This window comes from Acanthochromis polyacanthus, chromosome 17 (assembly GCF_021347895.1).
Source record: "Acanthochromis polyacanthus isolate Apoly-LR-REF ecotype Palm Island chromosome 17, KAUST_Apoly_ChrSc, whole genome shotgun sequence".
Taxonomy (NCBI): Eukaryota; Metazoa; Chordata; class Actinopteri; family Pomacentridae; genus Acanthochromis; species Acanthochromis polyacanthus.
The window spans coordinates 16,381,216-16,401,976 of NC_067129.1; the positions used below are offsets into that span (position 1 = coordinate 16,381,216).

Sequence of the window (20,761 nt, forward strand, 5' to 3'; positions counted from 1 at the left end):
TGTGCAAGGAGGACCAGGATGAGCACTGCAATAGCTCTACAAAATGGCCTTTAGCAGGCCACTGGTGTGAATGTCTCTGACCAAACAATCAGAAAGCGATGTAATGAGAGTGGTCTGAGGGCCTGACATCCTCGAGTGGGTCCTGTGCTCACTGCCTGACACCGTGGAGCTTGATTAGCATTTGCCATAGAACACAGGAACTGGCAGGTCTGCCAATGGTGCCCTTTGCTTTTCACAGATGAGAGCAGGTTCATCGTGAGCACATGTCACAGACATGGAAAGGTCTGGAGAAGCCATGGAGAATGTTATGCTGCCTGTAACATGGTTTAGCATGACCGGTTTGGTGGTGAGTCAGTGATGGTCTAAGGAGGCATATCCATGGAGGGACGCACAGACCTCTACAGGCTAGACAACGACACTCTGACTGCCATTAGGTATCAGGATGAAATCCTTGGATCCATTGTCAGACCCTACACTGGTGCAATGGGTGGGTTCCTTGTGGTGCACAACAATGCCTGGCTTCATGTGGCAAGAGGATGCAGGCACTTCCTGGAGGATGATTGAATTGACAGCATTGACTGGCCCCAATACTCACCTGACCTAAATCCAATAGAACACCTTTGGAACATTATGTTTTGTTCCATCCGACACCATCAGGTTGCTCCTCAGACTGTCCAGGAGCTCAGTGATGCCCTGGTTCAGATCTGGGAGGAGATACCCCAGGACACCATCCATCGTCTCATTCGGAGCTTGTCCCGATATTGTCAGGCTGCATACAAGCATATGGAGGTCATGCAAACTGAGTACCGTTTTGAGTTGCTGCCAACGAATTTCAGAAAATGGACCAGTCTGCCACATCAGTTTTTTTTTTTCTTTGATTTTGGAATGTCTTGAATTTAGCCCTCCTGGGGGGTTGATAATTTTCATTCCCATCAAACAATGTGGCATCTTTTCATTCCTAGCACATTATCCAGTCCATATCAATGTAAACCTCTTCTGAAGAAAACCAATCTAGATCCGGGGGAGCCAAAAAATTATAGGCCAATATCCAAACTGCCGTTCATGTCCAAAGTTCTTGAGAAGGTTGTTTGTGAGCAACTTATGTCCTTTCTTGGGAAAAATTATATTTACGACACTTTTCAATCAGGTTTCCGCAAACAACACTCGACGGAGACAGCATTGTTAAAAGTGTCTAGTGACATTTTGATGTCTGCGGACCATGGCAAATGTACTGTTTGGGTGTTGTTAGATCTTTCTTCAGCTTTTGACACAGTAGACCATGACATCCTGTTAACTCGACTTCGTGATTTTGTTGGCCTTTCAGGATCGGTCCTGGCCTGGTTTTCCTCGTATCTGTCAGGCAGGAGTTTTAGTGTCCTTGCAAATCAGTTCCAGTCTGTTTCTACTGACCTTCGGTGTGGAGTGCCCCAGGGCTCTGTTTTGGGCCCAATTTTGTTTTCTCTATACCTCCTCCCTTTGGGAATGTTAATTCAAAAGTTCAGCGACGTTTCATATCATTTGTTTGCTGACGATATCCAGCTTTACTGTTCCTTTAAAGTTTCTGAGATTCATAAATTGAACTCATTATTAACTTGTCTTTCCGAAATTAAAAAATGGCTGGGCGCAAATTGTTTGAGTCTTAATGACGAGAAAACTGAAACATTGGTGTTGGCTCCTGATGATGCCATTGCAGGGATCAATCAGTACCTATCTAATTTTAATTTGTCAGGAAAATCGAGTTTCCGGAATCTTGGTGTTATCTTCGACAAAGACATGTCTTTAGAACACCACTCAAAGCAGCTGACAAGAAATTGCTTCTTCCAATTGAGGAAAATCTCTAAACTTAGACCAATGGTATCTAAAAATGACCTTGAGTTGATAATTCATGCTTTTGTTTCTTCTCGTTTGGACTACTGCAACAGTCTGTTTTCATGTCTTGACAAAAATGAGCTTTCTCGTCTACAGCATGTTCAAAATGCTGCAGCAAGGTTATTGACTCGTACAAATAGGCGAACTCATATTACCCCAGTCTTAAAAAATCTTCATTGGCTTCCAATCCAGTATCGTGTTTATTTTAAAATTTTGGTGTTAACTTTTAGAGCCCTCCATGATCAGGCTCCTGTCTATATCAGAGATCTTGTGCGTCCTTACGTTCCCTCCCGGACGCTGAGATCATCTGATCAAATTCTTATTGCGGCTCCCCGAACCAAGTTTAAAACTCGCGGTGGTCGTTCTTTCCAGGCTGTTGCTCCACAGCTCTGGAATGCTCTTCCACTATCCTTGCGTTGTCTTGATTCCGTGGAGGCTTTTAAGCGTAATCTTAAAACCCACCTGTTTCTCCAAGCATTTTAGACTCACCTGATATGTGACTGTTTATGATCACCATTCTTATTGTTTTAAGTCATACTTGTTATTTGAGTTTCTATTGTGTTTTCTTTTCTTTTATGCTGTTTTTTTTTTTTTTTTTTGTGAAGCACTTTGTGACTGTATTTGTCTGTGAAAGGTGCTATATAAATAAATTTTACTTACTTACTTTACTAAATATCCAGTTTGTTTTTCCCCCGCATTGAAATATGATGTGTTTTCAAAGTGTTCCTTTCATTTTTTTTTGAGCAGTGTATATACTCAGTGGCAGTGGAGACGAAACAGAACCCTTTAGAGTTGATACGAGTGTGTCATCGCTCCAACACTATTCTCCATCTATGTTGCTGCTATCCTCCATCTCACAAATCAGCGTCTGCCCCAGGGAGTCAAAATCATGTACAGAACCAGCGGTCAACCGATTCAGAGCTAAAGGTCAAACCCCCACCATATCCATCATGGAGCTGCAGTATGCAGACAACAATGCTCTCATAGCCCTCTCAGAAGAGGATCTTCAGTGCAGTCTCTCTGCCTTTGTCAAAGCATGCAAACAGCTTAGTCTGACCTTCAATATAAAAAAGACCCAAATACTCCACCAACCACCACCAAACTGCAGCATGCTTGCCATATCTCCAAACATCTCCACTGATAACATCTGACTGGAAAATGTGGACCACTTCCCATACCTTGGCAGCCTCCTCTCATCAAAGGCTGTCATCGATGATGAAATACACAACCGCCTCACCAGTGCCAGTGGGGCTTTCTCAAGTCTAAGGAGGAGAGTCTTTGAAAACCGCGATCTCCAAGCAAATACCAAAGTCCTGGTCCATAAAGCAGTGGTGCTCCCCACTCTCCTGTATGGATCAAAAGCCTGGACCACATACAGCAGGCATCTAAAGGCACTTGGGGCACACCATCAGAGATGCCTCCGAAAAATCCTCAGGATTAGTTGGGAGGACAGACGCACCAACACCAGCGTCTTGGAGGAGGCTAACATCCCCACTATCACTGCCACCATTGCCCAAAACCAGCTCAGATGGACTGGCCATGTTGTCCGAATGCCGGACTCTCGCCTCCCAAAACAAGTCCTGTACTCCCAACTAGCTGAAGGGAAGCGGGCTCCTGGAGGCCAGAAGAAGAGATTCAAGGACAACATAAAAACAAACCTTAAGAAATGCCACATAGATCTGAAAGCTTGGAAAGATATGGCAACCGGCAGGGCCTACTGTGCAACACCCTCATCCGTGAGGGTGTCGCACAATACGATACTGACCTCCATCACGCTGCACAAGACAAATGCAGACTTAGGAAGGAGAGAGCAACCACCAAACAGGTCCAACTCAAACCCACCACTACTACATTCCCCTGCATACATTGCAGCAGAAATATTTGGGTCCAGAATCGGCCTCTGTGCCCACCTGAAGACCCACAAGGACCAAGAGGGAGGACAGTCATGCTTGACTACGAGTGACTGCCGATGATGATGATGATGATGATAATGATAATAAAACATGCCACTCCAAATTAATGTCAGCTCAGAATGATGACTTAACCACTTGACACTAGCTGAAAAGCTTGACTATAACAATTGGTTTTCATCTTTGTGCTGCCCTTTTAACTGATATTATAAAGAGGAGCCATACTGGTACCTCTGGGAGGCTATAAACAGGCACAGTGGTGCTTAGAGTAGAGTGATAACCTCAGCATGGTAAAATGCTCACAATTACATTAATAATTTTAAACAGTTATATTTGCCATCATAGTTAATTTTAGCTTTTGGATGGAAAACTAAATATTGGAGGAGGCTAATGTAATTTCGTGGGTATTTAGTCAGACATAAAGTATGACGTGGTGAATTGGTGATGGCGTGGGGCGGTGGCGCCAGCATAAAAATCAGATCAATAGTTAGTCAGATGGCTTTATCTTGTAGGACCATAAAATTTAAAGGCAGTCCATCAAACCCTTGCTTAGATCTAACATCCGAACATTTCCATCCCTAAAGCCTTGCTGAAAACATTCTTCCAATTTTTCTGGTGTCTGTCTTTGTGGTGTTGAATTCATGAAGAAACTGCTTAGTACTCTCAGGCCATGACTGTAATCTTTTTAAAAGCTCAACCAGCCTTCAGTGAGCATGACTGATCATGAGCCTCCATGACATTTGACGACTAAAACACAACACTGTAAATTAAAAAAAAAAAGTAACAAATTAGTTCCTAATGTTACACACTGATTATCTATGTATTTATTCTGCCATCCACTCCTCCCAACACATTCCATCCTCCACTGCCCAGCTGCAGCCTTCCCTCCTCACCTTGGCCCTTTTCACTCCACCAGACTGTGCCTCGATTTGTCACATCTACACATCTACCAGCCTCGGCACTGAAAGGGGCACAAAGCTGGCTCACACCGGGAACTGGTGGAATTTCCCACGGGAGTTCGTCTGCTGGGCCCCGGGCAGCACAGAGCGGGACATGAAGAGACTGAACAAGCTGACCAAGAGGGCCAGCTCTGTCCTGGGCTGCCCACTGGACTCTGTGATGGATGTGGGTGAGAGGAGGATGTTGACCAAGCTCTCATCCATCATGGACAACAGCTCCCACCCACTGCACCGGACTGTAGTGGAGCTGAGCAGCTCCTTTAGCACGAGACTCAGACACCCTCAGTGCAAGAAGGAGCGCTACCGCAGGTCCTTCATCCCCACTGCCATCAGACTGTATAACACTACTGTGTAGTTGTTATTATGTGCAATATTTATTATCTTGTTCTTGCACTTTCGTGACTTTTGCACTCCTGTTTTTTGTTTTTGTTTTTGTTTCTAAGAGCCCTGTAATGTTAAATTTCTCCTTTGTGAGATTAATAAAGTCTATCTTATCTAGTTTAAAGCGAATTCATATGGCCTTGAGCTTTCGTAAATTAATTCACCACCAAGCGCATGACTGTCAAACAAGGGAGTACACGCAAGAACAAAATAATGTTCGTTCTCATTGAAACATTACGGTGCTAATGTTTTCCATTTGTGCTTCGGGGACTGTGCTACTACAAGATAGTAGTAGATAATTGTTTTTCAGCTTATGAATATAATGAATTGTTTACTTATTGTCCTCTGTGATGTTACTCAGTGTATGCCTCCTGAATGAATGATAAAGAGCTGAACTTTCTGCTACTATTGTTTTATCATGCTTGTACACTGTAAAAAATGCTCCTCTCAAAACAACAACAAAAAACTTATTTCAATGAACTTTTACCTTGAAATAGGTAAAAAAAAAAAAAAAATCTGCCAATAGAGCAAGTGAAAAATGGCTTGGTAAGATGTCTTAACATAAGATATGATATTTTGAATCTTGAGATCTTAAAATTAGTTGGGAAAAGTTATTTGAAGCTCTGTTTTATGAGGATTGTCAAGCTTAGGTGTCTTAAAATAAGCCAGATACGCTAAAACAAACAGCAGTTTTCACTTAAAAATAGATTTTTGCTTTAATGTAACCTCCTAATTTGAGATGTATTAACCCTCCTGTTGTCTTCATTTTTCGGGCACCCAAAAATATTGTTTCCTTGTTTGAAAAAAAAATCAGACAAAAAAATCCCCCAAATTTCTGAAAATTTGCAAAAACTTCAGGAAGAAAATTCCAATAATTCTTTAAAAGTTTCCCTTGAAAGTTTTATTTTTTTTAAAAAAAAACTCCCACATTTGGCAAGAAAATTCTTGTAAATATTTTCAGAAAAATGAGTAAAAATTTTCCAAAAAATCCTAAAAATATCTAAAGTGATTACATATATATCAGTAAAACTTCTAATATTTTCTTTAAGATCATTCACAAAAAATCAACCAAAATCCAGCGAAATTTGCTGGATTTTGGTTGTTTTTTTGTGAATGTTCTTAAGAAACATTTTTAACATTTCCATTTTCCATCAAAAAATGTTAAAAGATTTCCCGAAAATGTGGACATCAGAAGTTTCACTGTGACAATCTATTTTTTTCCACATTTTCAAACTTTAAGACGGGTAAATTTTTACCCGCAGGATGACACGAAGGTTAAACTTATTTTGAGTTTTCTTGTAAAATTCAACTCAAAACAAGGTAATTTCAAGAATATTTGACTTAACAAGATATTTAAGATGCATTGTCTTAAAATAAGTCCCTCCATCTTGCTGAAATGCCACTTGTTGAGTGAATTTATCTTAAATCAAGTGGGATGAGACATTCTAACTGAAAATAAGACAAACAGACTTGCTAAGATTTTGAGTTTTTGCAGTGTAAATGTACTTTACGTTCCAAAGAAAACCATACCATTTATAGAGTCTGAATTATTTTAATTATCTTTAAAAGATGATGCAACTTTACATCTTTGAAAAACACACATATAGGAAAAACACAGGTCACAAAAGATAGAAATCATACAAGAGTTGACTTTAAAAGTCAAGTGTTGACACCAAAACAGACATTAAACTAATCGATATATACAGTTACTGTAGTATGTACAAAGAACTGTGTTAATATGCAGTACATTGGGCACATACCAGCTATAATCCATTGACGTAATACAAACACTGCAGCTGACTCAATCAGATAAGTATTAAAAATGTACACGAGCTTCTGTGTGGCTCAGTGATGTGCAGGCTGCACTCTCACATGTAATGCTCTCATATTCCCCCCGTGTAATGCATCATTAAACTAAAACAACATAGCAACTATGTTATTTGAAACCAGAGCTAATTTAATAAAATTTTAATTGCTGCAACAATATAGTGCATTCGGGAAATGTAAATGGGGTGATAAAAATGTATTTCTGAATTTTTGATTTTGATCAAAAGCTCTGAAAATTCCAATACTTAAAATTGCTTTACTATTTTTGCACATGAAAAATATATACCTGTGTTTTGTCAGCAGTTTTCTTTGATTTTTGTGTAGTGTTTCAAATCTTTTTTCAATGTCAGGGTAAAATGACAAGTCTCACAAATCACATGTACTTTAGATAGCCGCTTGACTTTCGTTGTCCCCGCTTTTATTTGTGTAGCGAACATATTTAAAGACAAGTAGAAGACATGAAGCAAGGTACTCTACACATTTCACTAAAGCTTATGAATGAATCTGTTAGGGAAAAAAAATGTGAAAATGACCGTCATAGTCAACTCATCACTGTACTGTACAACAAAATGGTCTGGCACCGAATGATAAAAGTCCTGTGCATTCAACAATAATGCCACTACAAGTCAGTATACAATAAACAGGTAATTGGAGGGGTATATGAATGTCCACATGTGGCGCTTTAAAAAGCTAAAAGGTACACAAACAGTTATACAAACACATGGTGCATGCATCTACAAGCTCGTAAAATAACATGGAATCATTAAAAAGTGTTGAATTTACAGACTTATAAAACATTCTTGAAAATGATCGAACATTGCAGAATAAGCCACAGGAGTCGAGTCTCTGATAAACACAGAGCAGCTGGATTGTCAGAAGTCATGATCTGCTACAGTTTATGTTCATTCACTGAAAGATGCTGTTTCAGTTAAAATTACATTCTGAGTCATGTACACCAAGCTGTAAAAAAAATGCCTTATGTTTCACCATTTGGTTCATGATGGTTTTTAAATAAAATTTCCAAAGTAAAAATTGCATTCAACTTCATGCATTAATGCTTTCTAGCCTGAGTGTCTGAGATCAGTTGTCTTCAAGGCATTCCACAGATTTTTTTCTTGTTTTTTCTCTCTGACAGTTGGCAGAGCCAGTCAAGGACTTTCACATTCTACATCTGACGGCCTTCCAGTTTTGAGTTGGCTTTAATTCCGTATTTGTTGCCCCTTTGGAACATTACTGCAGTAATCTAGCATCTCTGGCACTTGGAATCAAGTTCTTCTTTAGTATTTGCCTGTATTTGGTGCCACCCTCTCTTCCTTGTATCCCTACAAGTCTCCAAGCCCCTGCTGCCGCAAGCCACCACTCACGGCATGATTCTGTCAACACTGCGATTGAAGGAACTCTTCACGCAGCTGATGATCTGATCTTAGTTTATCAATGAATCTCATACGTCAAGCTTGTAATTCTTCATGTTCCTCTGATTTACCTCAGAATATTTTAGGTCAGGGACACTTTTTTTGCCAAATTCAGGCTGTGACACGGTAAATTCAAAAATCAAAGGCACTATATTTACACAGATAGTTCGGCATGCAAAAGTCGGCACATTAAAACAGCTGCATTGTCATTTTGAATTTTCATGAAGCAGTCACAAGGAATTTCTGGTACTTTTATGATTGAACTGTAAAATCCTCCTAACATTTTATTCTAATTCCTAAAAAAAAAAAGCAAAATTGATTGTAAAGCTGTGTTGTGGATATTTTTTTTTTCTGTTTTACCATCTTGGCCCACAACGTATCTATAAGTTAATGCGTAAGAAAATGATAACATCAGTTCTACACATTTGCTGTTAATATGATGAGAAAAGGTTTCAAATAAAGAGTGCCAAGAAGCATGCAGTGGGCTCGATGTGCATGACTACTTGTAATGTTTAAGGCAACATGTGTAAAAGTACCTTACAGCGGCTAGACAGTGTTTTAAAAAAAAATTTAAAAAATCACTGTTAGCTGAAAATTTATGCAAAGCTATACTCTACAAAAAATAAACTGTTCATCAGCTAAGCAGACAAGAGTAAATAGTAATGATCTGGTGAAATCTTATTTATGCTTGAGATGCACAATGTGAGGTTTTTGTGGTATGATTGCTACAGCTGCTTTTAACTGCTTGCAGAATCATTTTAGCAACAACCCAAAGTAGGAAGCGGGAGAGATTTTTATGTGACCACAGATCTGTCAGTATGGATTTGTAGTTTCCCCGTTTTGTTTATGATTCAAATCGAGAAATCAAACTTAATCACTGCAGACTTTGTATTTGATGAGTCCTCTGCAGCACTGCAACTACTGCGCAATGCACTTTATTCACTTCACTAAAATACGTGATTTAGTTTTCAGCAAATGTAATGCAACATATGAAGTCAGCATAATACCCGACTACCTAATCTACACTGATTGTCACAGTAACGCCTCAGGATTGGCACTGATGGAAAGTAAAATGAAAATACATCTCCCGAGTTGTTTTTACCACTCTCAGTTCCACAAACTGTCGGCGTGACGCTTTGCTGTTCTTTGCTCCATTTGCACCATTAAAATGATGATGAAAATGTTGTTGAAATTATCAGTATTTTTTCTAATTACTTCACACATGGTTAATTGCCTCTCGGTTTAGTTTTTAATTGTTCTGGTGTGGATTGTTGCTTCAGAATCTGGTTTTTGGAGAGAAGTCAAAAATGTCTCAGTATTCTGATATCCAATTTTGTGTATTTGCTCCCGCCACAGATCCAGTCGTGCAGTTGTATTATTTAGCATATCTGACCATGCAAAAATATACTGGTTATCTTATTTTGAAAAGGTGCATGAGTCCGTGTGCGTACATATGTAATGATACAGATCCTCAAATATAGCTTGCAGGCTCATAAATCAATGAATGAACACATAAATATATTAATTAATAAATGGCTAGACTGATTTAATCATAGAATGAAAGTAGCCTCAAGACAACATAATTATAATAATGTCACAGACAACACATTGCCTTTAAGCTAGCGTGATATTGATGCCAACCAAGTATTGCATGGTCAGACGCGCTGCGCAGTACAGAATGCAGCTGTACAACTGGCTGTAGACTCTCCCAAACAATAATTTTACAGCCCAACCATAAGCAAAAGACACAGAATTGGAGTATTAAAGCATTGTGTCATTTTTTTTCATTTTTACATATAGAAATATAGCATAATTCTGCAGCGACAACCCAAATGTGAACAATGAAGAATTTAACTGAGATGCCGTTACGCATTTGTTCAACAATCAAAAATAATGTCTAATGTAAGCTTCATGCCTAGTATTTAACTCCAAGCACTGCAAAGCGTTGCAAAGACTTCTAAAAAACTGTTTTTGGTAAGTTTATGAAAAGCAAGTATTTGTTTATTTCTGCGATCCAATTCTCATCTACTGGTAAGGCCATCTCTCAGATTTCTGATTATTATGTCAAGTATATGTATAATGAAGGTCATATGCAAAACGTTCTGTTTTTAACCCTGCTACTTTTAATTGCTGTAATAACGATTTACAGGCTTTCTGTGTATGTAAAGTGGCATTTTTGCTCCATCTGAAAACAAAAAACCTCCACTCAGAAACTGCAGAGCTGTCAACAGGTGATGCCTTGCAGCTCTTCAGATAAAAGCTTTAACAGTCCTGAACACACAATCTCAATTATGGCTAAAAGGGGGGGAAAAAAACTTGAGCAATAAAATAATTATTACAGGACAGGGCTAAAAGCAATCAGATTGAAGATGTGGGGAAACAGTTCAAAGCCTTTGTTAAAGTTTATGGAGGCAGCAAAGATGAGTCATTTTTGATTTGAAAAAAAAAAAAATCCTTCTACTTGTGAAACAAGATTGGTTTAGCCAAACCTGCCAGGATCTTTGGTACATGTACAGAGATGATTTCTCCGATCATCTCTGGAAAGCTGACCTTTGTGTGGAGCGACTGAGCCTGGACAAACAGGTCAAACGTAAACTGATGGAGCTTCTTTACCGTCTGAAATAGAAGAGGTGAAAGAAATACATCACATAGTTTCAGTGAAATATGCTACAAGCAGTGTTTTGACAATGAATGGGGAAACATGAGTCACAAAAACAGAAGGTATACAACCAGCTAATGCTCTTTCCTAAAACAAGTGGCCTGGCTTAGGAAACTGGAGGGTCTGAATCATAGTGAACTCGTCCATTAGGGTTATTCTTTTTTACCCTGAAGTACAGTTATCAGACTCTATTTGTACAATTGTACATGTGCTATTGAAAACACAGCATTTCCTGTTATTTAAATGCATATGCTGCCAAGAAATGTTTTAGTGTAATGCAATAATGACTCTTTACTCAATGTTTCCAATCTGTTCAGAGGTAAAAATGCACCCTCATGTTCAGACAACTCCTGCTGCATTCTGAGGTAGCTGAGACATGGTTGTGTCTTTTCCCTCTTCGAAGGTGAAGCAATGCGGGCACATCACAACAGTTTAACTTGAGATTATTAGAAGCAGTGTAACTCACCATCTGGAGGGAGTCCAGGAGTCGTGTCAGCTGGTAGAACCTCTGAGAACAGTTTGTTGTCATCTGACAGTTAATGAGGCGATCAAGTTCGTTGATGTAGGTGAGACGCAATTCATCAAAGTACTTCTGATTCTTCAGACCCTCAACTGGAACTGATGAAAAGAGAAGAAACTGGTTTGCCTAGAGGCCCAGCAGATACATTTCTGACCGTATTCTCTGCGCTGCATGTCCACTTCTGGGAGTAAATAAAGGAGTTTGCTTTTACATTTCGATGCTCAGCACACAGGACAGTACTTACTGATGCTGAAGAGGAGCAAGGCCTTCATGCAGAGGAACTCTTCCTGGGTGATCTGCAGCAGCACAAACTCCTGAGAAAGATGTCTCATCCGTATGCAGTGCTCATACATGCTGGAAATATGCATCCGATGTCTGCAGACACAAAATGGTCAGAATGAGAGATGTGAACAAGTGGTAATGTTCAAATTATAAGAGGTGAAGGATAAATTGCTTTACACCTCAGACATTTATTCCATAATAAATAAGTAAAGAAGAGAAAAGAAAGTCAGAGGTTAAATCCATATCTATACCACTGGCTCTGAATTACATAACAGTACAGATTTCGGTAATCTTTGACATCTGGAGAAAGATGTTAATACACAAAACTCTGTTACACCAGAATTCCATCATCTATCATTGGTGTGAAACCTGAACGAAGGGTGAACAAGAGAAATTATCATCAAAGTTTGACATCTCTTCCAACATGAAATCATTCTGCCTTATTTATGAATCAGAAAAATGATAGTTTATAACATATTAGCATTCTTATGCTGTGAAGAATGAATGAAGCACATTTTTGGAATTAGAATAGAAATGTCACCAAAAGTGCAAAAATTGAAAGAAAAAGAGATGTGAAATGGAGCTTAATGGAGCTGAATGTTCTCCATCTCTATGGAAATGATTGCAGACTTCCAGATATCTAGTTGTATAAATGTATAATATGCACCAACCAGATGAAATAGAAAACTAACACACCTAAAACTGCCAAACCGTTTGCAAAGTGCACATTTATTGAAAGAAATTGCTTGACTTTCTTGGAAACGGATTTATTCACTATTTTGCCACAAGTTAAATAAGATTACTGTTTTATTTACCATGTGGCTAAGCAGTGTGATACCTTTGCTTAGCTTAGCTCAGTGTAAAGACTGGAAACTGAGGATAGCAGAAGCTACTCTAGGTTTGTCCAGCAGGGGCGGATTCAGATTAATTTTAGTGTTGGGGCCACCGAAAAGTTGAAAGAAAAAAATGAAAGCTGCTACCGACCTCTCGCTTTTACAACCCTGTCAATTTCCACTTCTTAGAATGCTTACTGACAATTATCACACCTAAAATAAGAAATAATATTCTGTACTTTTAGCAACGAGTTCTCAGCTGTAAACCAGAAACATCATAGGGTTATGTATACTAATCAGTCTAAATCAAAATGAGTACTACCCAATACACAGTGAACAACAACAATCTGTACCCTTGATCTGTGGTAAAATAATCTGAAATGTTCTGTGCAGTAATTTAAATTTTAAAATACAATAAAATACAGTAAGTAGCACTCTATACATTTAATAGTAAACCTGAGAACAATAATAAACAGTAACAATACTCCATATTCTTAAATCAAATACAATAAAATATAATAAGCATTTCTATACATTTAATAGTAAACCTGAGAACAATAATAAACAGTAACAATACCCCATATTCTTAAATCAAATACAATAAAATACAATAAGCAACACTATACATTTAACAGTAAACCTGAGAGCAATAATAAACACTAACAATATTCCATATTCTTAAGTCATTTAATAGTGCACAGCTCAGCAAACATCATAGTGTTCTGCACAGAAATCACAAAAAGCTGCTCTCAATAATCTTTCACAGTGAACAGATGTTCTTGTGTTGCAGGTCCATGGTCCAGATGTGGCCATTGAACAGGCCGGGGGGGTCTGGTACCGTCTACTTCCTAGAGTACCTCCTCTTTTTGCATTCTTCATATGGGATGGAAATAAAGTAACGCTGGTTTAGCATGTCGATCAAAGGCCTGTAGGTGTAAAGCAGGAAGCCCTCCACAATGAGGATGTGAGTCTCCACCTCCTCCTTGTGGTCGGACGTCGGGACGATCTTTGTGTCCAGGGTGTTATTAATGTCATGAGACTTCTCAAACTTCACCGGGTTCCCCAGTCACGCGTAGATCGTACTCATCATGGCGTCCATGTCCAGAGCAGTGATGACATGGTACTACTTAAAGCCATCTTCACCAACTTCAATCTAAACTTGGGCCTCGAAAAAGTCATCCTGATGGACCATGCAGCAATTGGGCAGGTTCTTGGTCAGGCAGTTGGTGAGGCTGGTTTTCCCTCCATTGGTTACGCCGACGATACCGATGATGTACTTCATGTTCTCGGATTGGTCAAAGCTCGGAAAAAGGGTCAAAAACGTCAACAAAAACTGGGTCGGGAGCGATCGGACGTGGAAGAAAGCTGAAAAAGATTAGGTTGCAGCAGGAAACGTCAACTACTCGAGTCCTCCATGGCGCTTGAGTTTAGCAAGTAAGGTCAGAGCAGAAAGGGAGCTGCCACTCGGACGTAGTTCTTCTACCAAGAGAGGACCTCTTTCGGTTGTCACTGCTACACATACTGCCCTAGTTGAGGATTTAGGTGGAATATTCCTTATAACCAGCCCCCCCCCCCAAGTCTGAGGATTTTGGATGGACTACTCAGTTAAATCAACATTTTAGGTGCCTGTCCAGGGATTTTTGGTGGAATGTTCCTTTAAGGTGGATGTGTGAGGACCTTGTAGGTGCAATACTTCAAACATTCAAAGATTTAAGGTGGAATATTCCTTTAAACCAACCTAAATTGAATGTTTTGATCATTATCAAGTGAGAAACCTCAATCCAGACTCCTCATAATTATGTTTCAGATTTATGCTGCTGTTATTTGTTTAGTCCAGACTAAATGACAGAAATCCACAACTGTAATTTTATTTCAGGACTCGGTCATTAAATGTCAGAATAATCCATGTGACTCTAAAAACTCAAAAGCTTTACAAACTCTAACATTAAACTCTCCGTAAGGATCCAAAATAAGTTGGACTTCTACATGAGAGCTTTAGTTATTCTTCATCTACTTCCTGAAAAGTTTGGTCAATAAAAAAGACAAAAACTAATATTTTCAGCTGGTGAGGAGGGCCAGTTCTGTGCTGGATTGTTCCCTGGACTCCATAGAGGAGGTGGGAGAGAGGAGGATGTTGGCAAAGCTCACATCCATCAGGGACAACCCCTCTCACCCACTGTATGACACTGTGGAGTCTCAAAGTAGCAATTTCAGCAGTGGACTGAGACACCTAACCTATAAGACAGAACGCTATCGCAAGTCATTCATTCCATCTGCTATAAGACTTTATAACATCAGCATCACTGGCTGATGTTTACACAAAACTGGACTCTGTCACACAATCCCTTACCACATAATCTGCACAGTTCTCTTGTACATCACATCATTCCATAAGCCACCTTTCCCATCCTACACTCCTGGACATATTGTGATTGTTATTATGATTATCATTATATTGTTGTTTATTGTTGCTATTGTTGCTCTACTGTAAGATGTATGCTGCTGTAACATGGGAAATTTCCCCAGACACGGGGAGTAATAAAGGATTATCATATATATATATATATATATATATATATATATATATACATATATATACCTTTACAGTTAAATCTTTTGATCTAAAAACATTTTCTATATATGTATTTTTTTATCTTTCTCTTTTTTGTTCATATAGCTATATATCTAATTATTTACAATGCCGTAGCGAATGAATATTCAGGTCCAGCCCTACTATCTATCTATCTATATATAGATCTATGACAGATAAAAAGTAGACACTAACAACTGCTGCTGATACTGGCACTGCTACAACAACTTGTACTACTATTATAAATGCTGATACTACTTCTACGACTAGGGTTGCCACCCGTCCCTTAAAATACGGAATCGTCCTTTATTTGACAATTAATTGTTGCGTCCCGCATTGACTCAATACGGGGCACAAATTGTTCCGTATTTTCATAAATGTACCATACACGTCTGTCACACACCCGCCAAAACTGCATAATGAACAAAATAAGACGCAGGAAATATTAAGGGCAGTCAATTTCATCTTTGTAGGACCAATGTAGTGAGGACCCGATGCCAGGTCCAGCAGATAGAGACCTCAGACTTCTCTGTACCCGGTCCTGTCCGGTCCGGTCTCCCGGTTGCCTGGTTACGGACGGTGCTGCTCCCGCGTGTTTAAAAATGTCTACACCCGAAACTCCACCATGTCCACAGAAACAAAAACGTTTGCAAATGCGCAGACGTGAGTGCCAAGACTCGAACCCCTGGCAATGGGTACAGAGCAAACTGTGTTTTCTGTTGCTCGTGGACTGGCTGAAGTAAAGCAGCATCAGGAGACCAACGTCTAAGAAACATGAGAATAGAGAGAACCCAACCAGCAGGTCACAGTTTTCCATCGCCCAATCATCTTCTGAAGTCTATATGGTAAGGGACATCATGATGAGATCAGCTGGATTATTGATAGCCTGTATGTAATCAATAAATGGCCTTTGTCTATCTAAAGAAAAACTCACTCAGAACTCTGATATGTTAACAGTACTAAATAAATCAATAAATACATGCATACACACATAAATAAGTTAATGCATTAACTGTGTTAAGATTTAGATGAAAAAAAGTGTCTGTAGAGAATTTCTTTGTCCAGTTCTCTGCATTCAGTTGTTTATGTTTTAGCAGAATCCAGTATTGCACACTGGATTGGCAATACATTTTATTAGTATGGTTTCATTGGTTAAAATGATGCCACTTCTTTTCAGACAGAATCTGTGATCAAAGAACAATACAACATTTTTAGTTCTGTGTTAATAAAGAACTTAAAGCTTTAAGTATGGCTAAATGCTTTTTCAAAATTAAGTATACCACTACTTGGGTGGTAGTGACCCCGAGTTCGGTAAAGTTGGAAAGATATTTACAGATTCAGACTTCCAGCATCAATAACTCGTTAGATAGAGGTTGTTGAAAACATAAACGATGCCTCTTTCCCATCGTTGTAAGGCAGATGTTGTGCTACGAGCCCAGTTTTATCTAAAGTAGCTGTCTTTCAAGCTGCAGAAATAACATTGGTGTCTATGGAGTGAACAGGGACCGCCTGCAAATTGCAAAACCCCTGCAACAGCAAAGAAGGACAGAAATATTCAATAACTTCACTCTGGTACACTGTAGTGTCACCAAAATCACTGCAGCCTTCAACTGGCTCCTGTTGACACCATTGTTATTCCTGCAACTTGAAAGAGTAATGTAAATTTCCAACGAAAACTTTGAGGGGGCACACGGGGTGGCCAATCAGATCACAGGGGGGGCCACTGCCCCCCCGTGCCCCCACGGAAGATCCGCCACTGTTGTCCAGTGGTCAAAAAAACCACCTACCAGCACCTCTAAAGCTCAACAATTACCAGTATGTAGCTTGTTTGATTAATTTATATTGAGAGTGCAAACACGACAATTCACCAGTTTATTTCCAGGTATTTTCAGTCTGTATGCTGAGCTAAGCTACTTGGCTGCCCTGTATCTTATAAACCAACCAGGCACAACATCAAAACCACTGACAAGGTGAAGTGAACAACATTCATTATCTTGTTACGGCAGAGTCTGTAATGGGTTGGGATATATTTGGCAGCAAGTGAACAGTCAGTTTTTGACGGTAATGTGTTAGAAGCAGGATAAATTGGCAAATTTAATGATCTGAGCGACTTCGAGAAGTAACTAACAGTGAGGGACAGGGTTACAGCATCTCCTCAAGGGCTGAAGTGGAGAGAATGGTGACCCATGTTGTCTGATTCTGTAGCACAAAAATGAAGAAAACCTTAAAGCCGAGTCAAAAGAAAAGTGTCAGAACACAAAGTGGATAAGTGTGCCTATGAGATGAATCATGTTTTCTTTTTATAATGTGGACGACCGGGTGCGCCACGTCCCTGGGAAGAGATGGTAGCAGGATGCACTAGGGGAGGTAGGCAAGCTAGAGCAGGTAGTGAGATGCTCTGGGCAAAGTTCCCTTGGGAAACCTTGAGCCCTGCATTTGCTTTGACACTTGAACAGTGTTGCACACCAAGAGCAGCTCGTCATAGCATCTTTCAGCAGTAAAATGCTTCCTGCCACACTGCAAAAATTGGTCTGAGCAACATGATAAAAAGTTAAGAATGTTGACTTGGCCTGCAAATGTCCTGGATATCAATCTGATCCGCATGATGTTCTGGCTAAACAAGTTTCATCCATGGAGGCTTCTCTTCGTAATGTACAGGACTTAAAGGACTTGCTGCTAACATCTTGAGGCCTGATATCACAAGACACACTCAGAGGTCTGAGGAGTCCAGGCCTTGACATGCAAGAGTTGTTTTGGCAACATGAGTCTGCACAGTATTAGGCAGGTGACTTAATGCTGTGGATGATTGGTGTATTTACTGCACAGATATGAGAATGGTGTCATCATTCTTCTCCTCTGGCTCTTGGCAAGAAAACTAATATTTCCCAAATATCATAAAATTAAAATATTCCCTACAAAGGTAGTTATACCAACATCCAAGACTGTCTGTGGGACTACCTGCATATAAACACATTTCTCTAATAACTGATTTTTTCTTCTGTGATAACTCCACAGTAGATTTTTGCTCTCATATTAGTAACTATTAAATCAGACCACAGAACTGATGTGTTCTTAATAGGATTTAATGAAGATGAGGTATTTCAGTACAGCTAAACTTTTTTGTGTAAAAGCCATACAATCAGTCAGTCAATCCTTAATTTAGCCTCCAATTACAATGACTGTCTGTAATGGGTTTTCTGTTTCCCCTGAGTGAATAACTTGACTTGGCAGGTGAAGGTAAGAAAAAAAATTAAAAGATGACAAACCATCTATTTACACTTTTTGCTCATTTGTCTTTCAGTTAACTCACACTGTCACCTTTTCTGGCCTGTATGTTCTACACTTGATCTGCCCTGATTCAAACTGAAAAACAACAGAATTAATGGACCACTATTGTTTAATCTTTAGTTTCACGGAGTTGGATTTTGACTAGAGATAAGGTTGTGGAAACTACATAAAAAGAAGGTTTGAACTCATCATTGCAGTGGCATTTTGTGCTTCAAGTTAGCAGTTTTAGTTTTGTGTTATACTCAAAATAACCTGCTCAGCTACTGGATCAGGTGACATTTAGCACAGATATTTAAAAAATGGAACCCTGTGATCAAATTTCACGCAGTGCTTTTTCATTTTTGCTTCATTTTTTTTGTACTTGACAGAGGAAATGAAAAAAAAGAAAAAATATCTCCATTAGCAAAGTATCATAGTTACTTTGGTTGATGGGAACTAAAACAAAAATGAATAAAAAGAGCTCTATTTGAATGTCAGGACTTCTGCTTCTGCTGCTTCAGTTTTGACCACTGTGTTTCGCTTGTCTGTCAACTTTATAGAAGTGTGTTAGCAAACTGTTGGAGGGGCCTTTTAATTACACTGTCCTAATGCACTGGCTCTCAGCATTTCCATCAACCTCACTTTAAAAAGACACACACACGTACCAAAAAACAAAAAACAAACTAAGACATTTACTGCTTACGTCCTTGTTTCACAAATAAAATGGTATGAGTAATAAAAAAAAGGCAAACACAATGCTCCATAGAGGATGCATTAGTGTAAAGATAAACCAACGTATTTTTTGTCCTCAAAAACAGCACACTAATGGGCCTCTTCATTTATTAACTTATACAATTTGGGTTTAGTGGACCGAACAGCAGCTACGGAGTTGTCTAACAGCTAAACTCTACGCATAATTACATGCAAATCGCTTAATTTACTTAATGTGCTTATTTCAGAATTCTGGCTTTTGTGATTAAGTGTCCACATGAGTAGTTTAATCAATCATATTTCCTGATGCTTTTCTGATTGGACAATTTGAACAACTACTTAAAAAAAATATTTATTCTGCACAAGTTCACTGAGTACAAATCTACATAATAGCAGTCAGTCAAACATTATTTTTTGCTGTGTGTATTTCATTGCACTTTCATATCTATAGTATATTGTAAACTCAAAACTATATAATATGAAGTAAGTTCTAAAGATAATCCATTGTTCATTATAATCAAATGTAGTATGTAACATAGACAGCTGTTCCCAAATAAAAAATACAAACACTGTGGGATGCTGCTACTGACCTTCCACCAGCCCTCTGCTTCCAATTCCCTTTTTCCACGAGTCAACTCTGCATCGCCTTCAATATACTGTTATGCTAACTTACATACTGTTTGAATTTTACTGCTAGCTATATAAGGAGTATGTTTAATGTCAGAGCCGTACATCATAAGAGTAAACTATGAGTCAGTTTTCAATGTTAGCTTATACTTTGTCTGTGTCACATATCCTGTCATGCATGTATTCAAATGTGTGTTGTGTTTTCCTTGCTTTCTCACCCCTCCCTCTTCTCCCATCCCTCCCCCTTGCCCTCTTCTGTCCTTCTCAACCCGCCCGGCCAGCAGGCAGATGGGTCCCCCTATTTAGAGCCGGGTTCTGCTCGAGGTTTCTTCCCTGTTAAAAGGGTGTTTTTCCTTGCCACTGTCGCCTTTGGGCTTGCTCTGGGGGTCAGGCATATGGGTTCTGTAAAGCGTCTTGAGACGATTTGACTGTAATTGACGCTATATAAATAAAATTGAATTGAATTGAATTGAAACAAAATTCTGGCTTTTGAAAAACCTTTAGAATCATACAATAAGTCTATTCTAACATTATGAAAACTTCAAACATTATTTATGAGTACACACACTGAACAGCTTTGTAGATTAACCATGCAAAAATAATAATGCATGTTTACAGTTGTATGGCATATTTAAATATAATGTGTAAAAATATTCTGTGCCCTATACGTCACAATAACAACAACAAAGCTGCATTATCTACTGCCATATGTCTGTGACAGTAAACATTTGAAGGAACTACATAAGAATATGAGTATTGCAGCCATTAGTATTCCCCACTAACACTCAGGCAGACCTCGCCACTGTTGTCTGGAATATTCAGATCAGAAACAGCTTCTTTCTGCAGGTCCAATTTCACAGTAACAAAAAAACAAAACAAAACAAAAAAACAGGAGGAAACTGGACGAACACGAT

The 20,761-nt window shown here is 39.0% G+C and overlaps 1 protein-coding gene and 1 pseudogene across 1 annotated transcript in view; both read right to left on the reverse strand.

The window, feature by feature from the left end:
• Window positions 1-7,329: 7,329 nt before the first annotated feature.
• LOC110963640 (androgen receptor) overlaps window positions 7,330-20,761 on the reverse strand; it is a 28,895-nt gene continuing 15,463 nt past the window's right edge. Inside the window, 3 exon segments of the mRNA XM_022212082.2 lie at window positions 7,330-10,974; window positions 11,484-11,635; window positions 11,782-11,912. Coding sequence (XP_022067774.2) covers window positions 10,816-10,974; window positions 11,484-11,635; window positions 11,782-11,912 — 442 coding nt within the window. The 3' untranslated portion in view covers window positions 7,330-10,815.
• On the reverse strand, window positions 13,326-14,032 carry LOC127530526 (nicotinamide riboside kinase 2-like; annotated as a pseudogene).